Below are 27,814 nucleotides of genomic sequence, written 5' to 3'. Positions count from 1 at the left end.
GAGTCTCAGAAACAGATGTACAGCCTGAGACATCTGCATCTTATTATCCTGGAGCTGCAGCCACTGAAATATAGCTACGACCCAGACTTACACAGGGTGGGCGCAATGAAGGGCAGGGTCAAATACTACATTGGAAATACATTGGATCATGTCTAGCATAGCTGAAGTTTCATTACTTTGGGAACAAGCTGACATATTGTACTGTATTCTGTTTCCTTATACATTATTGATAAAAAGGAGTTATGAAAGATGGTATAATAATTCTGCAGATTAATTAATTCAAATAACATTTTAGATGCTAATTTAATCAGATTGTGCTGAATCAGGGTGCTGAAAGTTCTAAGATGAATTTGCCAAAGCCAAGGCCTTTTGACTTCCTGTTGGCGATCATGATTGACTACTGGGAGCTTCTGCGTGCACATAAAAAAAAAAGGTTTGTTTTGGCAGCACTCATCGGAAGTCCAAGGAGCTCCGTGTCGATCTCAGAAGGATTATCGCAGATTTATACAAGTCAAGAAGGTTTTTGGAGTCATCTTCTTTTAGGTCTGAAAGACGAGCCAACCGGCCACCCTTAGCTGAGAGGAAATTAGTTCAGTTGGTCAGAAACAAGTTCCTGCTCCAAAAACCAAACATCTTCAAGCTTGACTAAAGTTAGCAGCTGACCAAATGTACATAGAAAAAACCTTCTGGAGGAAAGTTTTTCAAACTTAAATGAACAGTGGCAACACTACCTGGACGTGGCAGAAAGAAGCAGCTACCGTCTGCCACCAGATTTCTGGGGAGGCAGGTGGTCAAAAAGATCCTTAAGTGACTGCAAAAGATGCATACTAAGGTGAAGATATCCATGCCTGTACACCTCTACTGACCCAAAAGCAAGTTGGCATCAATCTGCTCAAAATCATTTTCAGCGGTTTTGGGCCAAGATTCCTCAGGAACGCTGCCAGAAATTGGTGTCTCCCTCTGCATCATGTTTGCAGCAGGTCATAACAGCAAAGGTGCTCTACTAATTTTATACACTTGTCATAAAGGAGTAATAATTCTGAGACTGCAGTCATAATTAAAAATGGTATTTTGTGTTGAATTTGGAGAAAGCACTTATTTTACTAGTTGTGTTGTGCTGTTTATATGGTTATTGTTTGAATGGTTTATTACAAACAGCTGAAAGTGTGTACATTTTGCTAATAGACCTAATTTGCAAAGGAGGTTGAATCATTTAGATTGCAACAGTATCTGAACGTTCAACTGCAGCTTTCAGTTTTGACTTTCATCTAATTATTTTGCACAATGAATGAACAGTGTCTAAATATTTTTTACACAACAATAAAAAGTCATAACATGTCTCAGTACTAAAACCAGAGGACAAAAACAAACGCCAACAAAAAAATACCAATAGCTGAATAGAAGTAAGACAAGTATCAGTTTGTCAGCTTGCCCTGAGTGACGCAATCAACAAAATCTTTTCACCCCTATCTACTCACCAATCCCTTCTCTTCCATCTCCAGAATGTATGCAAGTGTGTCTCGACTTGCTGACCCACAGGGGGCACTCCACTCTAGACTCAGCCATGTCACTCCAGCCTCAGTCATTCGAGGGGGAGATGGTGGTGCAGGAGGAGAGGCAGCACAGCTGGTCGTGCAGCAGCTTAGAACAGCACTGAAGGCACTGGAGATGGCAAATACATACAATCTGCACGGTTTGTTTTTACTGTTTGATTAAGAACTACAATCAGGACTGTAAAATATTACAGTGGATAACGTAGCTGAGGACTACACTGAGGTCTAAGGCACTGACTGGCACTTACCTCATTCCTACATCATTTTTAGCAGCAAGTCTGAAGGCATATTTTGTTGAAGGCATGAGTCGCATGACTTTGTACTGCTTGGCAAGGCCACTGTAAACCTCCTTAAATGCACTTTGTTTTCCCTGCTACAAGAACAAGCATGTTTATTAAACTGCAAAAAATTCATGACTTTGGGAAAGAATGCTCATGTGTTTCATCCTACTGATGCTTACCTCGTGATATTCCAGGCAAAAGCCAGTGATTTTAGAGCCATTGTCATTGGGTGACTGAAAAAGGGGAAAGAATATATGAGGTGATTTACACTACATGTTAAGACTTATTTACTAATTACTTATAATTTACAAAATTTTTTTTAGTTGGCAAAGAAGAGATCAGCTTCAGTTCTTGTTGCAAATCAAAAAGGGCACACGCAAGCTTCTCAGCATGTGCAAACGAACATTAGGATCGTAAATTCCAGGGCAATAATTATCTATCAAATCTATAACTACAATTTCAATATCAGACCAATAACATCCCTGTATTAGAAAATCCAAAATATATCTTCTGCTGGTTTCTTTTACACATAGACCATTTGTGAAATAAAAGTTAAATTTATCTAAAGCTTACCTTGTTAATCTTTACCTAATTATTGTCCTTGAAAGATTTAGTTTTTTTTTCCTCACTTATTTTTTTCTTTAAAGCCCATTTGTATTCTGTTGCCTTCATAAAAACTGTGATTACAATAATAATTGTCTAAATAACTGCCAGATTGTTTATGTATAACATATATGGTATGGATGTTTAGTAACAGCCTAGCCTTGAATAGTATCAACACAGCAAAAGTATAGCAACAGTACCCTCCACTGAAGGCTAATGGAGCTCTTGGTGCGCTGGAGAAGTCGAGGGGCTGCAGGAGCATCTGGAGCACTGCACAATGTAGTGAAAGCTACAGTTTCCGACTGGGCTCCCTTCACTGAGCTACATGCCACACAAACCCTTTCAGACAAAACAAACAAACAAACAAACTAGATGTCAGTATAGTACACCCATCTCCAGTACTGCATTTACAACAACACCGGTGTAACAGTGTATGTTAAATCATGAAACAAGAGAACACGTGTGTCTCACCTGGCGTAATAGTTTGTAGCAGGCCTGAGGTCTCCCACTGTACATTTAGTGTCTTTCCCCCTGAAAGAAGTTACTACATTAGCAAGGTGCTGTCAGGTTTCAATACTGTGGCAATTAATATTGCATTAGCAGAGATGCATTTAAGAGTGAAAAACCTCAAAATTCATCTCACAATTTTGTGTTTGCTTGCTTTCCTAAGAAAACAGGGCAAACTTCTTTGTAATTGAGGTTAAAGTAGAATGTCTATTGTCAGTGTTAATTACTCTTAACTTCTACATAATTCAATCATTAAGATATAAACAGTGTCAGTCTGAGAAATGTACTGACTCAACATTCATTTACAACAGTGGTGACCGCAAACAGGGTTCTGATGTCTACAATGCAAATATAGCCATTATATTTACTATCCACAAATCACAAGTGAACACGTGCAAGTTTATGTTGTTAATGAGAAACTACTGGGGAGAAAAAAAAAAAACTAAAAAGAGGGGACTATTTCACCCTGCCTCTCTGCCCTAATGTACATCCTTTAAGTTGCACCCTTTGCTGACAAATATGTGTAAATGCACAGTTTGTCTAGTCCTTGTAGAGAAGTATTGCCTAAAGAATAGGATTCTCTGGAGCAAATAAACATTAACCTAAATGGGACCATGCCTAATGCAAGGCGTGGGCTATAGAACACTGTGGAGCCCAGCAGAAAAATAAGCTGAGCTCTTTTTTGATACCACTAATTTTAGAAAGTAGAAAGAAACTATGATTGAGCAGGTGTCCCAATACTTCTGTCCATATAGTGTAGTGGTGATCCTGTGTTCTGAAACTGTATAAAAACAGGTCTGTGTGTATGTGTGTGAGATGAAGAGTAAGGGTCACTGCTCACTGGTACACAAGCTTGAAATCTTCCTCCGTGCCACTCTGGGACAAGGCCAGCTCGTAGCTGAGAAGCAGAGCAGTGTGTGCATGCGTGTGAGAGTGTGTGTCTGTCTCTGATGGTATAGGGAGAGGAGGACGCCAGGAGAGGACAGCTGAGCGGGATGTGACACTGCCCACCTGATTTGTAGAGAAAGGAGAGAGAGAGAGAGAGAGAGAAAAATGCATGAAGCGACAAACCAGACATGATCTGGGCTAGTGTGCTATGAAGCGACAAACCAGACATGATCTAGTGTGGCTAGTGTGCTTGACAGACACGCCGCATGTATGTAGGTCTAGACTTACAGCTGGTTTGCATACAGCAGACAGCAGCTCCTGCACCCGTCTCACTTCCTCCTCTGGGTCTGCAGAGATAACAAGCGCATAAAATGTCAGTACACACTCACTTGATAAGGCAACAGCTTGCTAACACATGAACACATCATTAACTCAGGTATATTTGCACTGTTTGGACTGCCATTATATTATCTATTTACTTAGGAACAGTTTGTTACAAAGTCTCCATCAACTGACATTAGAATCGATTCACACACTGATATGTAGATTTTAGATACCGTAGTACTTATTTAAACATTTAACAGAACAATACCCACAAACAATAACTACAGAAATGGTGTATTACCTGTTAGTGTCCACAATGGGAATGGAACAATAACTATTAGCGTGAAAAGCAGGATACAAAAATGTATTAAACAGCATTTAAAGCTGTATGGGTGCTTTTCTCTTTTCTACTCACTTCCCTGTAATTTACAGTGCCCTGTACTTCATGCAGGAGAAAGCTAACAAAAGCTAGATTGTGTTGCTCATCATTCAACATGTGCACAAAGGACGCATGACTATTTGTACTGTTCCCATCACAGAACTTTAGCTCAGTAAGGACTTTATTGATCCCAAATGAAATTGAGTGACAGTTTCCAAAATGAACATCTTGTTTAGAGCCGCACACAATGACAGAAAGGATCAAATTACACTACGTACACACAAAGTATCAATCAGATTAATGAGAATGTAGCATTAGGGGTCAAGTCTATTATTAGAGTAGTGAAGTGCTCCCATGAGCCACAATTGAACTATGTTCTCTTGCATGCAGATCAAGCGACTGTGCTAATCTACTTCTACACAGCCACCTTTTTCAGTCCTAAATACAGCGCTGTGCTGTATTTATTCACATTGTACACCTACACTAAAAAAGGCTGGTGTAAGTGTTTTTTTGTTTTGTTTTCTTCTCCCATTCCCCCACAGCCAATTACCCAACCCACTCAGTAGTACTGTCCCCCTATCACATGTAATGTTCCTGACACTGGGAGGATTTTTTTTTACTCATAATACATGGTCTCGGAGATCATCAATGCTATATCTCTAATTTGTGTTAATGTGGACCAAATAAGTGTTACTGCAGTAAAACAGACCACCATAAAGATGAAAAATCTAAATAAATCAAGGACAAAGCCCAGGGGTGTCAAAATCAACTGCTTGCTACATCCAAGAATGTATTGATGAGCAACAACTTGGCAGAGCAGAGGACCACACTGATGAATGATATAAGAATGCTTTCAATCATAAAGAAAAACTGCTGAAGAGATCAAGAACAGGATGTAGGCCATAAAAAGAAGAATATGCCAAAATGTTTACCACCCAAGATGAGAAACACTAGTAATGCTGAATAAGGCTTTACCTTACAGAGCACAACTGATCAAATATAGAATACAACCAACCATCCTTTACCTCTCTAAGAATTCATTTAATCTCAGAAAACAAAACTAATAGAAAAAAATCTGACAAAACAAAACTGGAACTGAACCAAAAAAACAAACAAACAAACAAACAAAAAAATACAGTCACCTTTAACGTCATAGCTGGATGTAGGGGAGGCTCTGGTCCGGCCAGAGTGTTTGAGTCGAGGGGGTGTGGGAGAGGCAGCCAAGCCTGTCCGGCTCTTGCTGTTTCCATTGTGCATGGCAACCTGGCTCCCTTTAATAAAAGGACCAGGGGGGCTGTGTGGGAGTGGTACTCCGTTGGCAGTGCCCAGATACCCGCCCTTCAGCCTTCGCTGCAGCTGCTCCTGCATTTTCACTGAGCGTTCTTCATGGATGGGCACAGACATGCTATGACACATCATGTCTGGGCGTCCACACACACACACACACATACACACACATACATACACATACATACACATACATACACATACATACACACACATACACACACATACACACACACACAGTGTTATAAAAGTGCTATAGTACTATGGTTTTAGTATGAAGCTGATAACAAACATCTGGCAGATAGAGACATGGGTCAAATCCTGGCTTGCCAACACTCTTGCTCTGGGTTTTCACTCACCCTGCTCTGTGTAGATTGGTAGGGCAGGCAGCTGGTGGACGTAGTGAGGGAGTTCTGTGGGGTAAACGTGCGGGTGGTGCAGCATGGCTGGGTGTGGTGGGGTGTAGAGCGGGAGATGTGGTGGGACAGGCGGTAGAGATGGGTGGAACTCCACAGTATGGGGCAAAACCAGCACTTTGCGCATGCCATTCTCCTCTACCATCTGTAGGGGGCACAAAAGAAACATAAAAAAGGTGTAAAAATATCACAGAACTAGAAAGCATCAACATATATTCAATTTGTGGCAAACAGCATGTAACTTAGTGATAACTTAGTTCATGATGAGAAAAAAAAAAAAAAAAAAAGTATAATACCTGTGAAATGTAACCTGGAGGAATAAAAATAGGTGGCATGGTGCCATTAGGAGAGACCATGGGCACTTGCGCAGGACCTATAACATATAATAGTCAATTAGAAGTTCACTGAAAGGTGCGTGTATATGAAAGTGTATGGGTGTGTGTATATAAATGTATCTGTGTCTACCTGTAATGCACTGAACGTGGCCATCTTCTGTACGAATAGTGAAAGTTTCCCCAGGATTCACCTGCACCAAGATCATCTGGAAAAGAAGCAAACCAATAAATTAAATGCAGCAAGCAGCCTCGCCGCACCATAGTTAGCAACACCATGCCAGTTTGGGCAATAAATAAATAAATAAGACCAATGTTCAGCATAGACTATTCATAAAATTATTTTTTAAATTGACAGATATGAACCCTTTCTGCGGCAGAGCACAAGCTGTCTCAAATCAACCCGAGACTGCACACAAGACAACAGGAGTAAAGGTTTGAGTGAGCTGTTTCGGTTCTGCAGCGATTTGTGTGTTCTATCAGGCGTATAGTGCATATTTGCTCAGAGGGGCAATGTGTTTAACAAAATAAGAAAGATTTATTGTACTGGACAGGTCACAAATATTCATTTATTAAAATGGTCATTCTCTGAAGTTTTCAGCCTATACATAATAAAAACAATAAATAAGGGGGGAGATGGTGAGGATGCAATGAGCTTTACGTAAAGTCAGAGCAAGCGATTGCTGGGTTTCATAGGTATTTAGGGGTGTATATGTTCGAACTCAATATATCGGACTGAAATTTCAACACAAATTCATAGTTTTACTGTTATCACCTCACTAATATCACCTCAAATAATGCAAAGAACATGCTAATAATTAGTAACTGCCACCTGTAGTATGAGAAATAAATCCTAATACATCCTAACTGTTTAAAAACTGAACAATAAGAATTCATGTTTAACAATGCACAGTAATATATGTATATATATATATATATATATATATATATAAATATCAATATAAAAAATATATATATATTTTTTTTTACAACTGAAATATCAAACAGTAACTGTGTTACTGCTGTGGGATTGGGATGACCATTCTTAAATTATGAGGAGTTCTATACATTAAATCATCTAAAACATTACTCTTGAAGCTCATTTTATATATATTTTACCATCAACTACAACTCCTTTCATTTACAGCTTTTATCTGTGAAGTTGCACAAAGATAGCATATTTGAATAACGTTACACAGTGATTCTAAACTTCTGAATTGTATTGTCTTTAGAACTCGAGCAAGGAAGATGTTCCTGAAGAACACCAGTTATAATGTCATTTAGTTTAGAGGTCTGCAATGTAATGCAGTTTTACGAAACTAATACCCAGTTTCTGCAAGTGAATATTGTCACAGTCTATTCTGAATGCTCCTTCTCTCTCCGGGCTGCAGGGGTGAGATCCAGAGCCTGTCTGGGGCGAGATCCAATGCTGTGCAAACACCCAGCCACACTCTCAAAGACGGTCTGTTTGTTTCCCTCAGCCTGCAGTGTGTGTGCACAGGGCTCCTGCTACGTTTGACAAACACTACGCCTTCATGGGAAATGTACACCAGCCCTGATGCTCTCGCTCTCTCCACACACATGCACACACACGCAGTTTTACCTATCCTGCCCACATCAACATAATGAGAGCTGATTAGAGTCCTGCAGGAATGTAGCTAAATGTTATATTTTTCACAACTGCATTTCCATTCACAGAAGTCTGTATCTGCATGTCTCTTAATCTGCAGGTCTCTGCATCTGCATGTCTCTTAAACATGCACAAACATTACCTGCCTACTGCCACTTTAGTGCATGAAGGGAAAAAAAGAGTAGCACAGAGAAAGAAGTTGAGAGCGAGAGATAAAGTGACTGGAATGAAAGAAAGAAGGGGGAGAAGGGGGGGGCAGTATGTGAGGAATGCAGGATACAGACTGTGGAAGAGGGGCAGAGGTATGCGTGGAATGCATGACCAGCCCCCAAAGCCATTGCCATCCCTGGGATCCAGATCCAGAGGCGGGGCTAAGAAATGCGGATGGAGGGAGAGAGGAGGGGAAAAAAACAGAGGGAAAAGGAAAAGAGGGAGGAGAAAAAGTACTGACATACAACAACACCGGTGCCACATTTGTATCGACTGGTAGTTCTTATGAATGCAGTCAAGTCAGTATGGGTTTGATGATAAAATGACTGCAATATGCTCAGACAGGCTAAACAACTAGTGTACAAGCTACACAAGTTACAAGCACATCATTACATGCTAGCCTAGAATCCTCATCAACTTTTTAAAAAATATATAGACAAAAAACATTCCCCAATGTTGATGCATTTTGTCTGGCCACCCTTTATGCATATGCATGCTGAGAGGTACTGCATGCTACACAATATATCGCTTCAGCATCAAAATTGCAACGTGTGAACGTGCAAACAATCACATCGCAGGACGTGCAGTGTCATGTCATCCTACAACTTGCTGAAAGGATATCAAAAAATATATAATAATAAAAATCGCCCTGTTCTTATTTTCCATGACATTTCAACCAGAGACAAATTTCTGTTTATATAGCTGTACAACTAAATATCGCAATGTCAGATTTTCTAATATCTTGCAGCCCTACTGCATTGTGGGCAACATGTTAAGCATGTGAAAATGTTTATAAGGGATTGCAAAGGTTCTATATACGGCGGCCATGCTCCATACAGTCTATACTGTATAAATGGGTATCTAGCTTGGATAAAATAATTGTTTTAAAATGAATTAAATAAATGAAAATTTATTAGAAAAAAAAGTTCTCCCTGTAATTGCAAACGACCAATTTTAGTGATTATATGGACCAAATAGAGGCTTAATTACTGCCAGTCCCATTGAATCTAGACTTAAATAGATCAGTCAGTGATTTAAAAGAAACTAATTTAATGGTTGAACCTAGTCATAGTCCTGACATAAACCCCATTAAAATGTTATGGCAGGACCTTGGAAATGGACAGCTCACTATTGAAATCATAAACATTTGGTCAGAATTCCATATAGAAAGTTATATGAAAAACTGCACAGTTAGATATTAAAGATTCAGGCTTCGGTACACTTATATACAAGTAAAGGTTTTAAAGCAAAGCAGTGCCTGTTTAAGCTAAAACAATGTGGTGGTTTGAGTCTGAGCATTACAGTGTGCACCCACCGCTGAACAGAACTCCTAACCTCACTGTTGTTTGTACTGAGACCTCCCCCGGACTGTGACTGCTCCACAGCAATCCTGGACAGGGCGGCAATGCTGGAATTACGTCTTCTTGTGTGTGTTTGCATATGATATGACACCATTAACAAATTTGAGGAAAGCATTACAATCTCCTTTAAGCATTCCACAATTCACTCTCTACAGTATTTTGCACCACAAGCCGGAGTTTCCTAGAAAATTGTCAAGAAAAAGTGTACACTAGTGTTTTCATTGGTGGTGGTGCTACTGCACTAAATTCTTTCTTCATTTTAAGTTACCTGCCAGGAACCATCATACAATGGAACAAGTTCACAGACACACTATGTTTTACTGTAGTATATTTGACTGGCACTACTGGCTTTAAGAACCACTGCATCTATAATGCTAGGTAGGATATTAACAGTTACAGGTCAAATGTGTGACCAGTCTCGCAGTCTGACAAAATGACCCAAAAAGGAACAAACTATTTTAGAGTTAAACCCAACATACAAACAAGCCTGCATACAAAGAGTCACATGCAAAAGATTGGGTACCCCTAGTGTTCCTGCAAGCAGTTAAGTCAGTAAAAGATGAGTAAGATTACTTTTTTATTTTAATATACCCCATTTGGCCCCATTATAGTTCTGTAAGATTCTCTTAAACCCTTCAGTTTGCGATCCACCCCCGTGTGTAACAGTTGGAGAGGTGTTCTTTTCATGAAATTCTGCATCAGGATTTCTCTTGGGGTGCCTAAAATCTCCTGGGGTGCCTGTATTGTGTACCTTTCTTTTTTCCTCTTCTAAATTTAACAAATCAATAACACACTAATCTTGCTTAAATGTTCAACAGAATGTTTCATCTTCTATTTACTTAATTACTCCCAGGAACACATTATTATCCAGGGGTGCTCAAACCTGTAAATGTAAATAGTAAAGAGTTCACCGAATGGGAGGGACATTTGTGTTTGGACCAATTAAAAGGACAAAAACTCAAAATTACTTGAAATGCAGCCACCTCATCCGAGGCAGAACAAAAGAAAACAATCCCATGATGTGTTTAGGCTGAGGAAGCAGTTTCGAGGGCGCAGGGTAAATATTTTGACTTCTCCAACGTCAATAGGATTGAATAAAAAACAGAGCTGATTGGTCACTGGCGCATCACATGCACAGTGACTCGCCAAGCAAAAAGCAAAGGCATGGATTTGTGGTAGGCACAAAGCATACCGCCACTGTACCATCCAAAACACTACAGTTCTGTGAGATTCCAAAGAAATCTCTCTTCAGTATACCAGACAGCAGCAAGACTCATAAAACTGACCAACTCTAGCCAATATCCCGACAAGTCAGAGCTGGAAGTGGCAGTAGCTTCTGGTAATGTGTGTGAGAGCTGGGAAATGCGTCACTGCATGCACTGAGTCACAGTTCACAGAAAATGAGACAGGGTTGGTAGGAATGATCTCACAAAAAAAAAAAAAAAAAAAAAAAAATATATATATATATATAATAATAATAATCGAATATCGGCTCCAACACATTGCTCCAACACTAGCTACATTGATAAGCTGTAATGTTTGGCTACAAAGCTAATGTAGCCTACAAGTAATGAAAGCTTATGCCCTACCAATAAAAATAAAAAAAAAACTGATGTTTGACAAAATTACAAAAGGGCATTATCATAATTTACTGAGATTAAAATGCAGAACTGTGCCCTGAGGTTAGTAGATTTCTTTCCTCACTTAATTCATAAGTTTAGGGACAGAAATACAAAGTATTATACCGTGATGCCATGTTGTATTATTTTTTTCTTCCACCCAAAGCGGATATACTTTTTTTTTTGAAGGAATATCCTGATGTGATTCAGTAGATGGAGTCCTGGCTATATTAAGCTTGTCCAGTTCTGATCCTTCCTTATATTTTCCGTGCTCCATATAAGGCATTGTTGTAGAGGCAACGAAAGGGGAAGCTACTGCAAGCGCACCTGATGGAGCTAAACAAAGACTTCTCAACACATTTGTTGACTGTGATGGCATGTTAGTATGTGTAAATATGTCCAGAGAGTTGTCCAGAAAGTTCAGAGAAGGAACAAGGAAAAGGATATAAAAAGTTATCTGAACGTTCAGAGAAAGCATAGTTCGCAGCGGTTAACGCTAGAACACTGGCTACACTAACTGGATGGCAATGGTCAAAAGCCGATCCGCACCTAGAGACCTTCGAGCTTCAAGTACGGCTCGGCTCGACCCGCCATCCCTCAAAATCCGCGGAAGACAAGCGTCCAGGCTTTTTTCTGTCCTGGCACCAAAGTGGTGGAACAAACTTCCCCTGGGTGTCCGAACGGCCGAGTCGCTCGCTGTCTTCAAACGCAGACTGAAGACCCACCTCTTCAGAGAGTACTTGGATGATTAGAGTACTATGGTCACCTTATTGTCTTGTGTTTAGTAATGTCTAAGCTTAGAGGTATCCTTTGAATTATTGGTCTATTCTAACTAGCTGAGGTTTTTCTTGGGTAAATAGCAAAGCACTTTGTAAGTCGCTCTGGATAAGAGCGTCTGCTAAATGCCATAAATGTAAATGTAAATGGATGTGGCAGAAAGAGGTTTCAGTTTGAACAGTTAGGCACTCAGTAAAAGGCCTTCATGTCTGTACATCTCTACTGTCCCAAAAGCACATGAAAAGTCAGCCCATGAGGAATGGGCTAAGATTCCTCTGGAATGCTGCCAGAAGCTGGTGTCTGGAAATGCATCACGTTTGCAGCGGGACATAACAGCAAAAGGGTGTTCTACTAAGTACTAAATAAGCTCATCATTAAGGTTGTTGAATTATCCTGATACTGCAGTCTTCAATAAAGGTGGTATTTTGTGTTGAACATGGAGAAAGCACTTGATCTATTAGCTGTGTTGAGGTGTTTAAATTGTGATTGTGAATTTCGACTGCAACTGTACATACTGAAATACATGATTACTGAAACACTACAAATTAGCAGAGTAGCATAACTTCACTAAACTGTGAGGCTGTATTATCTATAATTACTCAAATATCAGCCAATACTCAACATTAGGTTACTCAGATTTGAATGGGAGCGCAAGATAGTTTAGCTATGCAGCATATGTTTGTGCATTTTTATTGCTGGTCTTCAAAATTTTGGACTTCACTTACTTGTAAATCCCAAACTATTCGTTATTATTTCAAAGGTAAAGTTCTGCAGTCAAAGGGAGTGTGCTGAGCAGTGGGTTTGTTGGGGGTTGGGGTACTTAGTGGAAAAGTACAGAGCCTGATGGCTGAAAAGGTGACAGAGAAGCGATAGCAATCTTCCCCCCGTCAAGACCGATGGACTCTGCAGTGGGATGCAGTGACCTGGACTGTTCAAGGGTAATTTGATGGTGGCTCTCAAGGAGATAAAGTTGCTCAAAAGCAAAGTCCTAACTTGAGCTCTCATTCCTGCTCTTTGTGTGGCCTTTGAGTGCCCACCAGGCTTTGATCTAGCAGCCAATCGATGGGAAAAAGGCTTGGAATGTGGCTTTCTTCTTCAAGAGGGGGGTGGGGGGAGACATGAATGAATGAATAAAAGAATTACAGAGACTCCTGTTTTCTTTCTTTTGTTGCTATGTAGAAGTAGTTTTCCACATGGAAAGAAAGCACTGCGAAAACAAGGGCAGGATTTTATATATAGTTTGTGTAACTTTTCCATACATCTAACATATTAAGCAACTGACTTTGAAGCATTTACAAAAATGTGTACGTAAACGTTTTCCAAAATGACTTTGCAACATCAAACTAACACTTTGCTGGTATTTGTTAAGATCAGAGTGATTTACTTAATGTCCAAATACTAATGACCTGATCTATAAAAAGACTTACATAAACATCCATCTGTTAACACTTTAAGCCTTAAGTTCTGATGCACAACGACACCAATGAACAAATCATTTGCAAATAACTGTCGTTTCCTTAGCAATTCACTTTCACATATTGATGAGCGTGACTATGTGAAAAACACACAAGCTGGGAACAGCTCACACGTCCCACCCACACACACATGCGCGAACACACACACACACACACACACACACACACACACACACAGACAGACTCACTCTAACACCCTCCCATCAGCAGAGACTATCAGGACTGAGTTCCGGATGTGTACACTTCCAGCCCCCTTTCCCCCTCAACCCCCCCGTTTCGCCTCCTCTTACTGGAAATGTTGCTGGCAAAGCGTGGCTGTCAGGAATGCAGACGCTTCGCTCCTCTCCTCTAGGCTTGGCTAACCCCAAAACCCCTGAGCCGCGCTTCCAAAAGTTCTATCCGTGCGTTCGTCCCTCTCAAGGGGCCTGAACCCTCACAACTGACCTTCGTCTAAAACCCCAAGCCAAAAATCACTGTGCAAATACATCTTCCTTAAGTTCCAGCAGGCAGGATTTCTACAGAGTCTGCCCAATGAAAGGAAGACTCATCTATGTTGCATTCAATAACAGACTACTTTTAATTACATTAATGATTAATACATTCAAATATGCCTGAGAGAGTTAGGCTAGGCACTCTATAAGACACTCACAGATACCTCCTTGCTGTTATTGGGATAAAAGTTAGTTGCTTTTGGGACAATCACGTAATACACGTAATAATTAAAGTCCAGTTTAATTATATAGTTATGTCATTAACTACCTTTGCATTTGATCTACACTGTGAATCCTCACATTATAAACAGTGGGAGGCAAATGATAATGACAACACATTCCTTAGAAGATTTTATTGGTCTTCTAGACCTCAACTTGACCGCCACCTTTACTGCCAACTACATTTCTTAATTACATTTCAAAGTGAGGAAACAGTGACCTGAAAACACTTAGCTCATCTTCTTATAGCCATCTTTCACTTTAGGTAGGCATCATTATTTTAATTTTCAGAGTGCTAGGCAGGTGCTTAGAGGAGCCAATGACTGCTGATTCAAGGGACCAGATTTGAGGAGTCAGAGTCAAAATTGACTGGACAAGCCAAGCTAATAACCTAACCAAGGTCTGGGAGCTTGGAAAACATTATCTGGGAGCTCAAATCTCTTAGGGTGCCCAAACCTTTGCGTGCAGATGTATATATGTAATCTACACCAATGCAGAAAGGTTAGAATCTGTGACTGGACACGTTGTTTCCACTCACTTTTGTGAGCTAAGAGTGAGCAATAACTTTTATTACTGCTGGTGATAACTGGAGCATCTAAGATTAATTTACGGTTCATGCAAATCAGGAAACTAATTAAATGTACTTTATGTTTGCTACACTTTTAGATTAGACCTTTTCGCAATCAGTGAAAGCATTCCATTAAGTCTTGATTTGTGCATAAAAAGCTGCAAATGCAAAATCAGATGGCTCATCATTTATCATTCACTAGACAGCGAATTTTAAGCCACTCATTTGCAATTAAAATCCACACAGTCAAGATTCATTATTTGCCGAATGCACCAATGTTTGTAAACAGCTACACCACAATGATTGATCTGTGTTGGGTTAAGATGATTGAGTATTATGCAAATGTTACAGTTCTCAAAATGCATTTCCCCATTCTAACGTAAGACGATTTGCACACAATAACCATTCGAACCATTTGACTATCTTGTTTTACACAAACAATTAGTCCCCCACTATTGAAGAAAGACATTTTAATCTGGATAAAAAATATAATAACAATCAAGCTCAACACTCGCAAAACTTTTCTAGCCACACAGCTTTCTAGCCACTCACCTGCTGCATGCCATCTCCATTGATCATGTGAGGGAGGAGAGGCACCTCAGCCAGCATGGGCGTGGCCTCCAGAAGTGGGAGGTGCTGATCGGTCATCATGGTTGAAGAGAGCTTTCATTGACAGCAATTCCTGTGGGACATTAATGAAAATGAAGAAGACAGGTGTCATAACTTAACTACTGCAACACTGAAACACATAACTTAACTACTGCAACACAGGACTGAAATGGTGGGATTGCATTACTAGCTAATGTCCCAAAACAGGTAACATCTATAATAACATCCAGAAAAAAACAAAAAAAAACCAATATTATGGTACATAATTCATATATAACACAAAACCCATCATTTAAAATATGCTACATTACTATTTCTGGTATTGTCAAAATCCACATGAAATAAGGTACGTTTCATTACTGAGGATTGGCTTGTCAGAAAATGTGTCCCTAAAGGATCAGCCAAAATAACATCACTGAAAAAAAATGTGACTGACCCCAATCTAATTGTTATTTAGAGATCGAGAAGTTTGAAAAAGCAAAGACAAGTTTAATATCTGGACATATTTGACCTCTGCACCGTCTCACAGTTTCTGGAAAAGTCAAAGGTCTTTTCATGGACCTCTGGCACGAAACAAGTTCATGGATTGCGGTGATGTGGTGTGATGCGTTTTCTCTTTCCCTGTTTCTTTCTCCCTTACTCTCTCTCTCTCGTGCTACATTTCCCATCTGGAGTCAATAACCCCACACTCCTCTACACACATGCAGGCCAGGCTGTAAACAGGAAACACGAGCAACACATGCGACATGACACACAACCCAGCTTACTGCCAGAACACTGCACAAAGCAACACTGAGTTAGGGGCTGAAACTATAGCTCTTCAGGTCACGTGATCCCCTGTGGGCATCAGCAACATAATGGTGGTTTTAGAACCCCTACAAACCTTTACAGAAACAAAACACCTGTTGAGTTTAGTCTCTCTCTCTCTTTAGCCATAAAGGTTTACGTCGTCAGTCGGGTCACTGCCTAAACCCCACAACGTACATCTGTATAGTGTAGTAAGGAGCAAACTATGCACCTGTTTCTCTGCATACTTTCTTAGCCTCTTTTTCACCCTGTTCTTCAATTGTCAGGACCCCACAGGACCACCTCAGAGCAGCTATTAACTGAGAAGTGGGCCATTCTTAACACTACAGGGACACTGTAGAGTGGATCAAACACAGCAGTGCTGCTAGAGTTTTTAAACATACTGCTGGACTGAAAGTAGTCCACCAACCAGAAATATTCCGCCAGCGACATCCTGTGATCACTGATGAAGGACTAGAGGATGTCCAACACAGACCGTTCAGCAACAGATGAGCTTCTGTCTCTGACTTTACACCTACATAGTGGACCAACTTGGTAGGAGTGGACAATGAGTGGACACAGTGTTTAAAAGTGGTTATTGTTTGTTTGTTATCAACAACATTCTCAAAAACGCATCATCATATTAAATTCAAGTCATATTGTCCATATATATGGGTTATAAAAAAATCTAGGTTTGCTGTTCAACCCAAAACCCTCTAGTGAACACTTGACTATCCGTTTTAATATGGAAGAGGTCATGTGACACTAAAGGCTACGATGTAGTAATAAAAAGACATGCGATTACATGGCAATACTCGCTCTCAATATCCTGTGCCAAATACACGGGTTGGGCCTTTTCCCATGTGCTCATAGACAGCTTTCATCATAAAGTTAGTAATTAACTTTCAGCATATGGTGGATGTTCCCTAATGTTAAATAAGGGCAGCACAACACAGACATGTCATTTTCAATAAATCTGAATGGATTAATTTTTTTCATTTTTTTAAAAACCTGTTCTTTACACTGTCTAAAATTTTGATGATATAGACCATATAGACCATGATATATATATATTTTTGTAACATAACTGACTATTGTATCGATAAAGTTTTTTGGAAATGTAATGATGATTACAGTAAGCTACATAGCTTACAAATAAACAAACATTGCTTGTTACTGCCCTGTCTTGTGCAAAAGGTATGGTACCCCTGATAAAATCACACATCTTGTTGATTTTTGAAGTGAAAACCAGGTAAAAGAAATCTTCAATGTTTTCTGCACATTCTAGAACAAATTATTTCTAGCTAAAATGCACAATAACAATGTGTTTAAAGCAACATTATGAAGCATATGTAGCTTTTTTGTAGTGTTGTATCTTAAAAGTGGTTTAAACACACAATTATGTATGTATGTGTGTTGTCGTAAGTATGTTTTTTTTGCACATATATGAATACTCTTGAACTTCTACTTCCAAAACAAACTGCTATGCTGATCGCTGCAGCTGACTGCAGTAAAATATAATGACTGTGGACTGTGGGGCTGTACAGGGCTCGTACAGATCTTCACTGCTTGTTTCGTTCTCTCTCTTTCTGTAAAAGGGGGATATAAGTGGCAAGAGATTGCTGTGGGATTGTGGGTGAAGAGCCCCCGGTAGTGCCTGGCACCCCATTAGCCAAGGGCCCCTGTGCTACACAATGACTCTTTGACATCCGCGGCTGCTGGCTCCTTCCACTCTCCTCCATTCAACAGCTGCTCCTTCGTCGGGCGCCCCACAGCCCTCGCGGAGCTGGGACCCTGCCAAGTCCGGGCTCTGCCGCCCTGACGTCCACAACTGCTCAAAAGCTGGGACAGTCCAGCAACCAGAAGCGCCGTAGGTCAAACACACAGCACCTGCTATCCTGGTTTACCTTTCCTGAGAGAAATTACATTGTGGCTAGGGATGCACTAGTGGTGAGAATGTCAGATTTGAAATATGTCATATTTTATCATTACTGTGACAAAATGATATCACAATATGCTTTTATGAGTATAGTGTGGGTGTCACTAGTATACTGGGAGCACAATTAGTTGCGTTTAATTGAATTGACTGTTGGGCACTGTCTGAAATTGTGAACAATCAACCCTGAGTTTTTGTGAATTGTGAAAATGGCAAGTATTATGACTATATGATTATATTATTTCATGTTTTGCCATACTGGCCACACCAAGACCCATCCTTCCAACTTTTCTCGCTCTACCATAAAGTTCCGATTTGGTATACCTGCTATTTCACTTAGTACAGTGATTTTTATTCAAGTTTTTCCCTACTTAATCAAATTAATCAGGGCCAATTACATGCTGTAATGAAACGAGCTGGTCAGTGTTCTTCAAGTACTAACGATATTGATGATAAACTCATGAAAGCAAGTAATATACTAAGTAATATAATAATAAAAATGTTCACGATTTGATAAGTTATATTGTCCACCCTTAATCTGATGTCCTGTACAGCTTCTGCCCAATTCCACAAACCAGTCCAACATCAGTGTGCTGTAAATACACAGGTATTTTGTAGTAGCAGAATACCTTTACACTAAAGACTACTGTGGCAGTGAAGACCTAATAGACCAAAATTCTTCATAATTGTGTGTGTGTGTGTATATATATATATATATATATATATATATATATATATATATATATATATATATATATATATCACTCAGTCAGTGCAATGCTAGACAATGCAGGCATCTGTTAGCTGATACAATAGAACTCATTTTGCTGAGACTTAATTTTACTTTGAATTTTTTAAGACCTGAAGCTGTTTTGTCTGATGTTGGGAAACCGTCGATGCTGTCTGAGGATGTCCAGGACTGTACAGACATCCATATAAATCTCCATTCGACCAGCGCAACTCAACAGCCATACAACAAGACTTCTACTTCAATCCCTGTGTCCAGCATGATTCTTGTTTTCCTAGGTCAGACACTCTTCACTCAATCAGTCCGTTAATTACCACATTTAGTAGGAGTGTTTCAAGCAGGGAAATCCAGGACTGGAAGGGAAGGATTATCGGTGCACCCAAATGTAAAAATGTCCTATATATTCATGTGTGAGAAAACTTACGTCATGCTATGGTTTGCATAAAAAGAAAGATCAGTGAATGAAAAACAGTAAATGGGTTTAACTGCCACTAGGGGTTTTACCTGAGTAAAATATAGGAAACAATATTGAATGTAGATCTCTGATGTGTTCTGTAAGGTCAGCGCGAGTGCAGATAATATCTCACAGTATTGGATCAGTGCGTCACTAATTACAGCATGGCCGTGACACAGAAAAGCCACAGGAAAGAACGAGGGCGGCGGAAAAAGAATGCGTGTGAAGCGTAAAAATGCCCTTGGGGCGTCCTGCACCAGGCCAGCCTTTGAAAGGGTGACACAGGGTGTGGGGCACAGAGGAAACTGAACCCTTCCAGGACAAAAGATGCTGAAATAGTGAATCTCGTTTTCCTGTGACCACTCCCTCTCCTCCCTTCTCTCTCGTCTGTGATAAAACCTTCATCACGCCTAGAACGACAGTATTATCTAACATGGGCCAACACAGAACACCAATGTCTCTGAGGTCAGCCTCTGTCGGCTGTAGGATTTTGCACCTATCTTGGGCTTTGGGGAAAAAAATGTGTGCATGTGTGTATGTCTAGGGTGATGAGCTGCAATACACACACACACACACACACACACACACACACAAGTTCATTCCCTGCTCATATTAGACCTGCAAGCAACCTAGGTGCCCCACATAGGGTTGCCAGTCCAAATCCCCACAGCTAGAGCTCCTACAGTAGCAAAACCTAACCTTGGACATGTACTGCCAGTCAAAGCTTATGCTGCAAAACAAACAGGCTGGTCAGTATTTACATACATTCCTCATCTAGATATACTCTTAGGAAGGTTTTGTCCCATTTTCTTACCTGGTCTACGACATAAAAACACTAGCTACAGTCTGACCATGTGGTAAAGTGAACTCAAGCAGCCTTTAAGTTTTTCCACCTCCAGAGATGTCAGTCACCCGATGAACAACGAAGGCTCTTATCGCGGTTTCGTGACGAATACAGTTAATGTTTTCCACCAAGGAAAATGACAAGGCGGCTCGCTGCCCTCTAAAACACAACGGCGCCACGTCCTCCTGCTCGGTTTTGGGTCTGTAGGCTCCGTCGGCTCCAGTCTGAAGCGACGCCAGACTACGCATTAAAACTAACGTGCGCCGTGTAGCCTCCTAAACTCGTGCAGGCTACGCTCGAGGTGCCCTTCTGTTTGTTTTCAAGTTAACTGTAAAACCAGACCTGGTCCCACGAAACGGCCCCAAACACTGACTAAAAACAGGGCTTTCTGCAAAAAAGCTGTGCTGTTAAAGTTGGACGAATCCTAGGGAAAATCGCCAGTTCGCGACTAGCAGGGCGTAGGCTAACTCGGTCAGTCCGAGGAGGAGGAGGAGGGAGGGAGCGAGCGAGCGAGTGTGGAAACGAGCCGGATCCGTAAACGCGTAGCTCTGAAAAGCCATGCTGAGGAGAAGGAGCATTAGCAAAATAAAACCTACCAGAAAAACTGCCTACCGCGAAACTGCCAGAGCGGAGAGGAGAAGAGAGACACGGCGGAGCTCTCATGTGACTGGGTTTTAAGGAAGAGGAGCCAGTGGTTTTTTTCCTCTTTAATCCGCCTCAGAGAGCCTTGTTCCTCCCTTACGTACGGCTGCCTGAAGTGGGCTCGGACTGAGGGGAATGCCCAGCTCCCACAGCATCGCCATCGGGCTCTGCGGGAACATGCGCAGTGGAGACCACATTCCGTAGCAGTGGAGGCCGTGAAAGAAATCAGGAAAAGTTCGGATAGAAAATATATCTTAAGATTTCATTCACCACAACATTTCACTACGAGGGGTAAAAAGAAACACCAGCCAATATGATGACAATTTTTAACAAACGTATGAGCACAACTGCTCGGTTAAATTCGATTATCCGATTAAAACGTGGCTAGCTGTGTTCCGGATGCAACGACTAATTCGTTTACAATCTCACTGATAAACAGGTGCATCCAAATCAGTATTACTCGAGATGCATTCAAATGAATTACCTTCTCCCTGCAAATCCTCTGGTTATGCATTTTTAAGATTGTACTGCCTTTGTTGTTAAAATGCAGTTGGATTAAGACTGCAGATTGTTTGCACATTCAATTGGTCGACTACTCGATTAGTGGAATAACCAGTAGCGACCAACAACACCTAGAGCAGAGTATCCTAGTCTAAAGTATTATTCCTTAAATGATATAGTGACTCAAGCAGAAGTGAAATAGTAATGTTGGTGAGCCTCTGCTGTAGTGGCTTGTAGTCCTGGACCTGTAGTACCACTACTTCTATGCACTGTTGAGGCTCTGTCCAAGGCAGTGTAGTGGTAAGCGTCTCTGTAACCAAATCACAAAGGCAGCAACGGGCCCACTTTGTGACACTGCAAAGACAGCTCACTGCTAGATATGAGGGTTTAGCTGTGTTAGTATTTCAGCCAATAAAAATATTTTAAGATAGATAGGACACTGAACTCTGATTGCTTACTGAGTAGGCAGCATTTGCTACATTTCAGCCACAGAGCAACAAACAGGCCCTGAGGTGAACTGAGTGGCTGCAGATTGTGGATTGTGCAGTGAAGTTTGGGATGTTTTAGGGTGTTTTTGCTCTGATCATTTTTACAGTACATGATGCTGTGCCATTCTTTCATACTAAATGTGAAATCATATATATATATATATATATATATATATACATACACAGAACTGTCTCTAAAAGTGAAAGAAGCATTTGGACTGACGTGGTACAGCATTACTACCTAATTTTATAACCTGCGTTATCCTGCCAACTTTACTCCAAAGTTACATACATAGGTCAGTGGAGCATGACTTTATATTATGAATAATGTCCACTGACCCGTAAGTCTTTCTATTACCGGTCAGTGGACAATCATTTTGATGCTGTTTTTAAGGTAAAAAATGCTACATAGTGTTGCTTTAAAATAATAATAATAATAATAATAAATAAATACATAAATAAAATGAATGAAAATTACATTCAGGGCACTTTGTTTATGCAAGTATTATATACATGTATTTTACCTTCCAATATCATGATAACATGACATGATAACCATGAAAGAAATTTAGATAATAAACATGATGTTTATTAGCATAATCATGCCATTTAGTTTGGTCCTGTTTTTTCTCTTTGGGGTTCTTTTGAAATAAAATAAAATGAGGAAAAAATTAAAGTACAGTCACCAACAGAAGGTAACCCAAAAAGTAATTTAGAGCTAAAGGCAAATGACAACTGAAACTGAATCTAAAACAGATTAAATAAAAATAATAATAATAATAATTCTTAATACACGTGAAAATATTACTTTCTGAATTCTCAAAAGCACAAATCCATTATGTGTGTACTTGCATAACAAAACTGAATTGGTCCGATAATCTCTAAATTTGAATTCACATTTAGTAAAATGAACAATAATTTTGTTTATTTGGATGCAAATGAACACTTTACATTTTGATTCAACACTACAGATTTGGCAGCAAGCTTTAGGCTGTGTATAAAAATGTAAACAAATGTATAAAACAGCTTTGTAAATGTCACACAAATGATAACCTATATTGACCCTTTGCCTTCATTGCTATGTTCATCAATCCTTCAACGGTGCGGGTGCAGATTTAGAACCAGCATTTAGGGCCAGATAACTTTCTTGCAGTTATAAAGCTCAGTCACAAGATGGCGCAATAGGACCACATGGACACTGTAATGTAGGATAAAACATTGTGAGGGTTTTAATGCACAGCATGAGAATAACCTTGTGGAATTTAACATTTCCTTTCACAAAACTGCTCTTCATGAATAGTTCATCTTTTTTATTCTCACATAACTTTAACTATAAATATGCTCAAGTGCATTCATACAATCTGTTCATGATACATATTTGGTAATATACAATAAATACATTAGGTCTATAAATCTGCAATCAGTAATATACAGTTAGTACACTGGGCCATTACCATTAAGCTGGAACATGAGAGTATTATATAATTGGCCTTTCTTCTTCAATTCTTACTAAAATGAGGTAACTGGCAGAAATGTGTAAAGGTGTAGACCATTAATATTACATTGAGTACAATAATTGGTGATGCATTACCTTACAAGCAGCAGTATAAACACATAGCACACACTCCGGAACGAGCAGGCTGCTTATGTACTAAAGTACTTTGACTATGTTGTATTGAATGTTGTAATGTACCATTATCTTACTCTCCCATTCCCAATCTTTATGTCAATGTTTAACATCTTTTTGTCTACATTTCCATGTGTCCATATCTTGGAACTTGGGCAAGCATACCAGGCTTACCTACTGTCCACTGACCACCCTTCCTTTCTTGTCCTTCAGGTTTGTCATGATCTTCCATAATGAGCAACTGTCACTTCTCTGTATTCCCTAAGGCAACTCTTTAGCTGGAAAGCCTCATCCTCTTCCACTCTACCCCAATTTACTCGCACTGTTGCACTTTTTTAGCTCACTTTCCTCCATGGGGTGGATGGCAGGTGACAGATGCCGACTGCGATGATTGTTTCCGCTGCTCACAGAGGCCTTCCGGAAAGTGGAGAGGCGGTGGCGGAAGTTCTCTCCTGAGAAGAAGTACAGCATGGGGTCAAAACAGGAGTTGGCAGCAGCCAGGCAAAGCGTGATCACCACAGACTTCTGCATGTAGTTGACTTCCTCGCAGGAGGCGTTCTTCCTTTTGAAGTGCAGGTGCACAGTGCGTTGGATATGGTATGGCATGAAGCTGACCAGGAAGGCCAGCATGACCACAATGATCATGCGGATGGCCTTGGTCCTTGTGCTGCGCTGCTTCTTTAGGCCATTGGCATTGCGCAACAGAGCTCTCACTATGCCTGCGTAGCACAGCAGGATGACCACGAAGGGGATGGCGAAGCCTACCACCAGAGAGAAGTAGTTTAGCACGACCAGTTTCTGGATGCTGCCCCTCTCCTCCGGTGGCTCGAAGCACTTGGTCTTGTTGGTTTTCGGGTCAACGTGCTCGCCGGAGAAGAGAAACGGCGAGCTGGTGGTGCAGATGAAGATCCAGATGCATATGCACGCAACACGCGCCCTTCGCTCGGTGGCCATGCGAAGATTCTGCACGGGAAAGACGATAGCCAGGAAGCGGGTGAAGCTCATGGCCATCATGAAGAAGATGCTGCAGTAGAGGTTGACGTAGAGCGCGTACGAGCTCACCCTGCAGAGGAAATCCCCCAGGTCCCACTGGCCCTTCTTTACATAGTAGAGCACACGCAGTGGCAAGGTGCTGACACACAGCAGGTCTGCCACGGCAAGGTTCAGCATGTAAACATGGAAGGCCGAGGACTGGCGGTAGGTCCGAAGGAGCACGTACAGTGCAAAGCCGTTGCCCACTAGGCCGAAGATCGTGATGATGGAGTAAGCAGTGGAATAAACCTGATTGCGGAAGTCGTCAATCGAGGTGCAGTTCCCAGCTGAGTTGTTTGCCTGGTCCATCTTCTGGTTCTTTCAGAAAGGAAAAAGAAAACACATAGAAACACTGAAGAACATTTATGTGTATTGCAATTAGCAGATGGTCTTTTTTCAGAGCAGAATCATGTTACTGAGCTAGAATGGAGAATTCAAGGGAGGGGTTATATAGAGTATAAATATCATACATCATGGCATAAAAATGATCCCTTCATTCACAGGATATGTTACGACATATGCAGTTTTTATGATCTGACAAGAACAGACAAAAATTACCAGTAGTGGTAAAACAAAGAGTACAAATGATTAACACATTGCACTGCACTGAATCCAAGTAACCTGCATGAATTATGCAGTTTTTGCTTAAAAAAATGTAGTTGCTGAAGTTCGTTAGTGAAGTACAGTCATATTGCTCATAGAGGCGTAAGAAATTATCGATAAATTGAAGTATTGTGATATTATGTTTTACAAAACTGTATTGATTTGTAAGTAATATTTTACATGCAAAGTAGACAGCAGTGTTGTCTTCAGATGCCACTGTTCAGTTGCATAAAAAGTAAAATTTTCTTTTACTCAGTTTTTATGCATATGATGGTGTTTTTATACAGTTATCCTAAAAAACTACATTTGCAGTGCATCACCAGGTTCCTGCAAGTACACAGCCCTAATTGATCAGCCCTACACTCTTAAAAAATAAACTGTGGTGGGAACAAGATCTTGTCTTACTAAGTCGTAGCCATGACTAAGGATCTCGTTCCCACACCTTACTAAGCCGTGGCCATGACTTGTTTACCTTAATCCCACAACTATAAAGAACCACAATTGTAATAGAGATATGTGTGTGAAGAACCTTTTAAAGGTCTAAAGGGTTCTTTAGCAATTTATAGGTTCTTCACACTCTCTTTTACAAACATGTTTCTTTACAGAACCAAAAGTGGTTCTTCTATGGCATCACTCAAGGGACCATTTAAGAACCTTTATTTCTGTGTAGTAATTTAATTTGAGTGTAGGTGATTGTTCTTTTGGTGTACTTATGGTGATTCTCCTGCAGTTTTATTGCAGAACAAATCATATGCACTTGATTCTCACAGGTCCTGAAAGTTTCACAAGCTGATACAGGTGTGCTACATTAAGATTATCATTAAAAGCAATGTATTTATTTGGATAAAAACCTTCTTCGGTTAAACCAGATGTTCAGTAAACACAGTGTTGTATCGCCAGTTGGTAAATTTCACATTTCTGCTTTATTAAATTAGGATTCAATCAGAGCTGCTAAGTGGCTTCTCTTCCTTCTGGAGAAGCATCCAGAATTGTCAGAGTTGTTGAGTGGCGTTGATGGAAACCAATTTTCTCCTGATGCCTGAGACATTGTTTTATGATTTATTTTGGCCTAAAGCATAACTTTACAATGCATTCACTGCAGACAGACAGGCTGGGTGTTTTAATAGTACCCAAAATTTCACATTTACCACTATCTGAACATTATCAACATTACATATAAATACTCACGTGTGTCGGTTCACTGGTGATTATTTAAATAGATAAAAAAAAGATCATATTTGTGACCCCTGGTTCCCGTCACCACAGTTGTTTCTCTACACTGAACCTTTACATCAAATCACGTCTAATGACATTGTTGGCATCTGCATTAGGAATGATGTATATATTGAACTGTCAGTGCAATTTCCCGTTAACTCCTAATGTTTAAATGTTTCTGAAACTTTACAAAACCACTGCTTACTTCCAGAACATGACCTGCAGTGCTCATGCCTTGCTCACACTCTCCATCATGTCATGCATCCTCATTCTAGCTGCATCTCCCTGACCTAATACAACAGAAACATGACCACACACTCACTCCATAGCAGCAACACACGACCAGCCAAAACTACAAATATCACATGTAAAGAATGCAACACCATCAGATGTTGAAATACTTGCACAGCATAAGCGCAATAAGGAAGGTTAACAGGGGACTTTGCTACTGTTATTCTCCCCGGGCTACAGCATGGCTACAGTCTGTCTACATTATAAAACGCATGCTCTAGTGCAGTAAACGAGTTATTAAGCTCAATTCAGCTGAAGGGGAAAGAACTTTTAACTTCTCACGGTTCCACTTAACCTTCTCGACATGCAAGGACTTAGACGTCTTAATTCACAGGAATTTAACACGCTACGTTTTAAACAAGCTATTCCTCACATACTTGTGTTTATCTTCATGTCGAGATGGAGCGTTAGCAACATACAGCAACTTTTAGCCACATATTAACCCAACACTAGCTAACTTCGCCAGTCCACAGAACACATTCATGACTGTCTTAAAAATCCAACTTAGAAAAAAATCCAACTTAGAGGAAAAAAAAAGATAAGCTATATTCTGTGCTGCCGGGGGCATCTTTTATAGTACTCGTCCCGTGTGTGAGAAATCCTTACCGAAAAGTGCCGCTGTTCAGTTCTGCTGGTGGCTCATCCAACGAGTGTGTACCGCGGCTGCGACAGGAGATACAAGTGGAAAAGGAGCCAAAAGTCGTCCTTCCTTCTTTTGTCTAAAATAATGAGGCTTGTGAGCTCACGTCAAATTAAAGACGCCTACAGGGCGCTACGGTGCTGCGCAGTGTGTGAGGAGAGGGTGCGTAATTAGTGCTTCAGTCAAAGTGTGCGCTGTCTCGTTTCGTGAACGACTCCTTGTGTTGAATCGATTCACAGGTGTAACTGAACCGAACTGTTTGGAGCATATTTACAGTGTTAGGCTACGGCAGCGTTGGACGCAGTATTCACTGTAGCAGGCTAACAATGTTCCACTATTGATCCTCAGCCCATAATAACGTAGAAAAATAATATTTAGAGACATAAAGCATAAAACCTTCGTACTATATGCAGGGACTACATGTTCTCAGTGGGGATGAAGCACAAAGAAAGAGTGTCAAGAGAAATTCGAGTAAGGT

At 40.4% G+C, this 27,814-nt stretch overlaps 2 protein-coding genes across 5 annotated transcripts in view; both read right to left on the bottom strand.

The window, feature by feature from the left end:
• Positions 1-21,105, bottom strand: part of LOC140540640 (fibronectin type-III domain-containing protein 3A-like) — a 32,845-nt gene extending 11,740 nt beyond the window's left edge. For 2 of the 4 annotated variants that reach the window (XM_072663019.1, XM_072663022.1), the window contains exons 1-13: positions 20,894-21,104; positions 15,473-15,602; positions 6,704-6,779; positions 6,535-6,611; positions 6,182-6,383; positions 5,678-5,956; positions 4,121-4,179; positions 3,786-3,955; positions 2,909-2,968; positions 2,638-2,776; positions 2,014-2,067; positions 1,802-1,926; positions 1,479-1,662 (exon numbers count right to left, since the gene is read on the bottom strand). In XM_072663019.1, the coding sequence (XP_072519120.1) occupies positions 1,479-1,662; positions 1,802-1,926; positions 2,014-2,067; positions 2,638-2,776; positions 2,909-2,968; positions 3,786-3,955; positions 4,121-4,179; positions 5,678-5,956; positions 6,182-6,383; positions 6,535-6,611; positions 6,704-6,779; positions 15,473-15,571 (1,524 nt within the window). In that variant the 5' untranslated portion in view covers positions 15,572-15,602; positions 20,894-21,104. Of the gene's footprint in view, positions 1-1,478; positions 1,663-1,801; positions 1,927-2,013; positions 2,068-2,637; positions 2,777-2,908; positions 2,969-3,785; positions 3,956-4,120; positions 4,180-5,677; positions 5,957-6,181; positions 6,384-6,534; positions 6,612-6,703; positions 6,780-15,472; positions 15,603-20,267; positions 20,668-20,893 lie in introns of those variants that run through there. The other 2 variants (XM_072663020.1, XM_072663021.1) reach the window with 2 other exon arrangements.
• A 1,976-nt stretch (positions 21,106-23,081) lies between these two features.
• cysltr1 (cysteinyl leukotriene receptor 1) lies at positions 23,082-27,395 on the bottom strand. Its single transcript, XM_072663621.1, has 2 exons — positions 27,303-27,395; positions 23,082-24,905 (listed from the first exon to the last, which is right to left on the bottom strand). The coding sequence occupies exon 2, from the start codon at positions 24,894-24,896 to the stop codon at positions 23,859-23,861; it is 1,038 nt and encodes a 345-aa protein (XP_072519722.1). The 5' UTR covers positions 24,897-24,905; positions 27,303-27,395; the 3' UTR covers positions 23,082-23,858.
• Between the last annotated feature and the right edge of the window lie 419 nt (positions 27,396-27,814).

The sequence above is a fragment of the Salminus brasiliensis genome, chromosome 19 (assembly GCF_030463535.1).
Source record: "Salminus brasiliensis chromosome 19, fSalBra1.hap2, whole genome shotgun sequence".
In the NCBI taxonomy this organism is placed as follows: Eukaryota; Metazoa; Chordata; class Actinopteri; order Characiformes; family Bryconidae; genus Salminus; species Salminus brasiliensis.
This window is presented reverse-complemented; position numbering and strand designations above follow the sequence as displayed.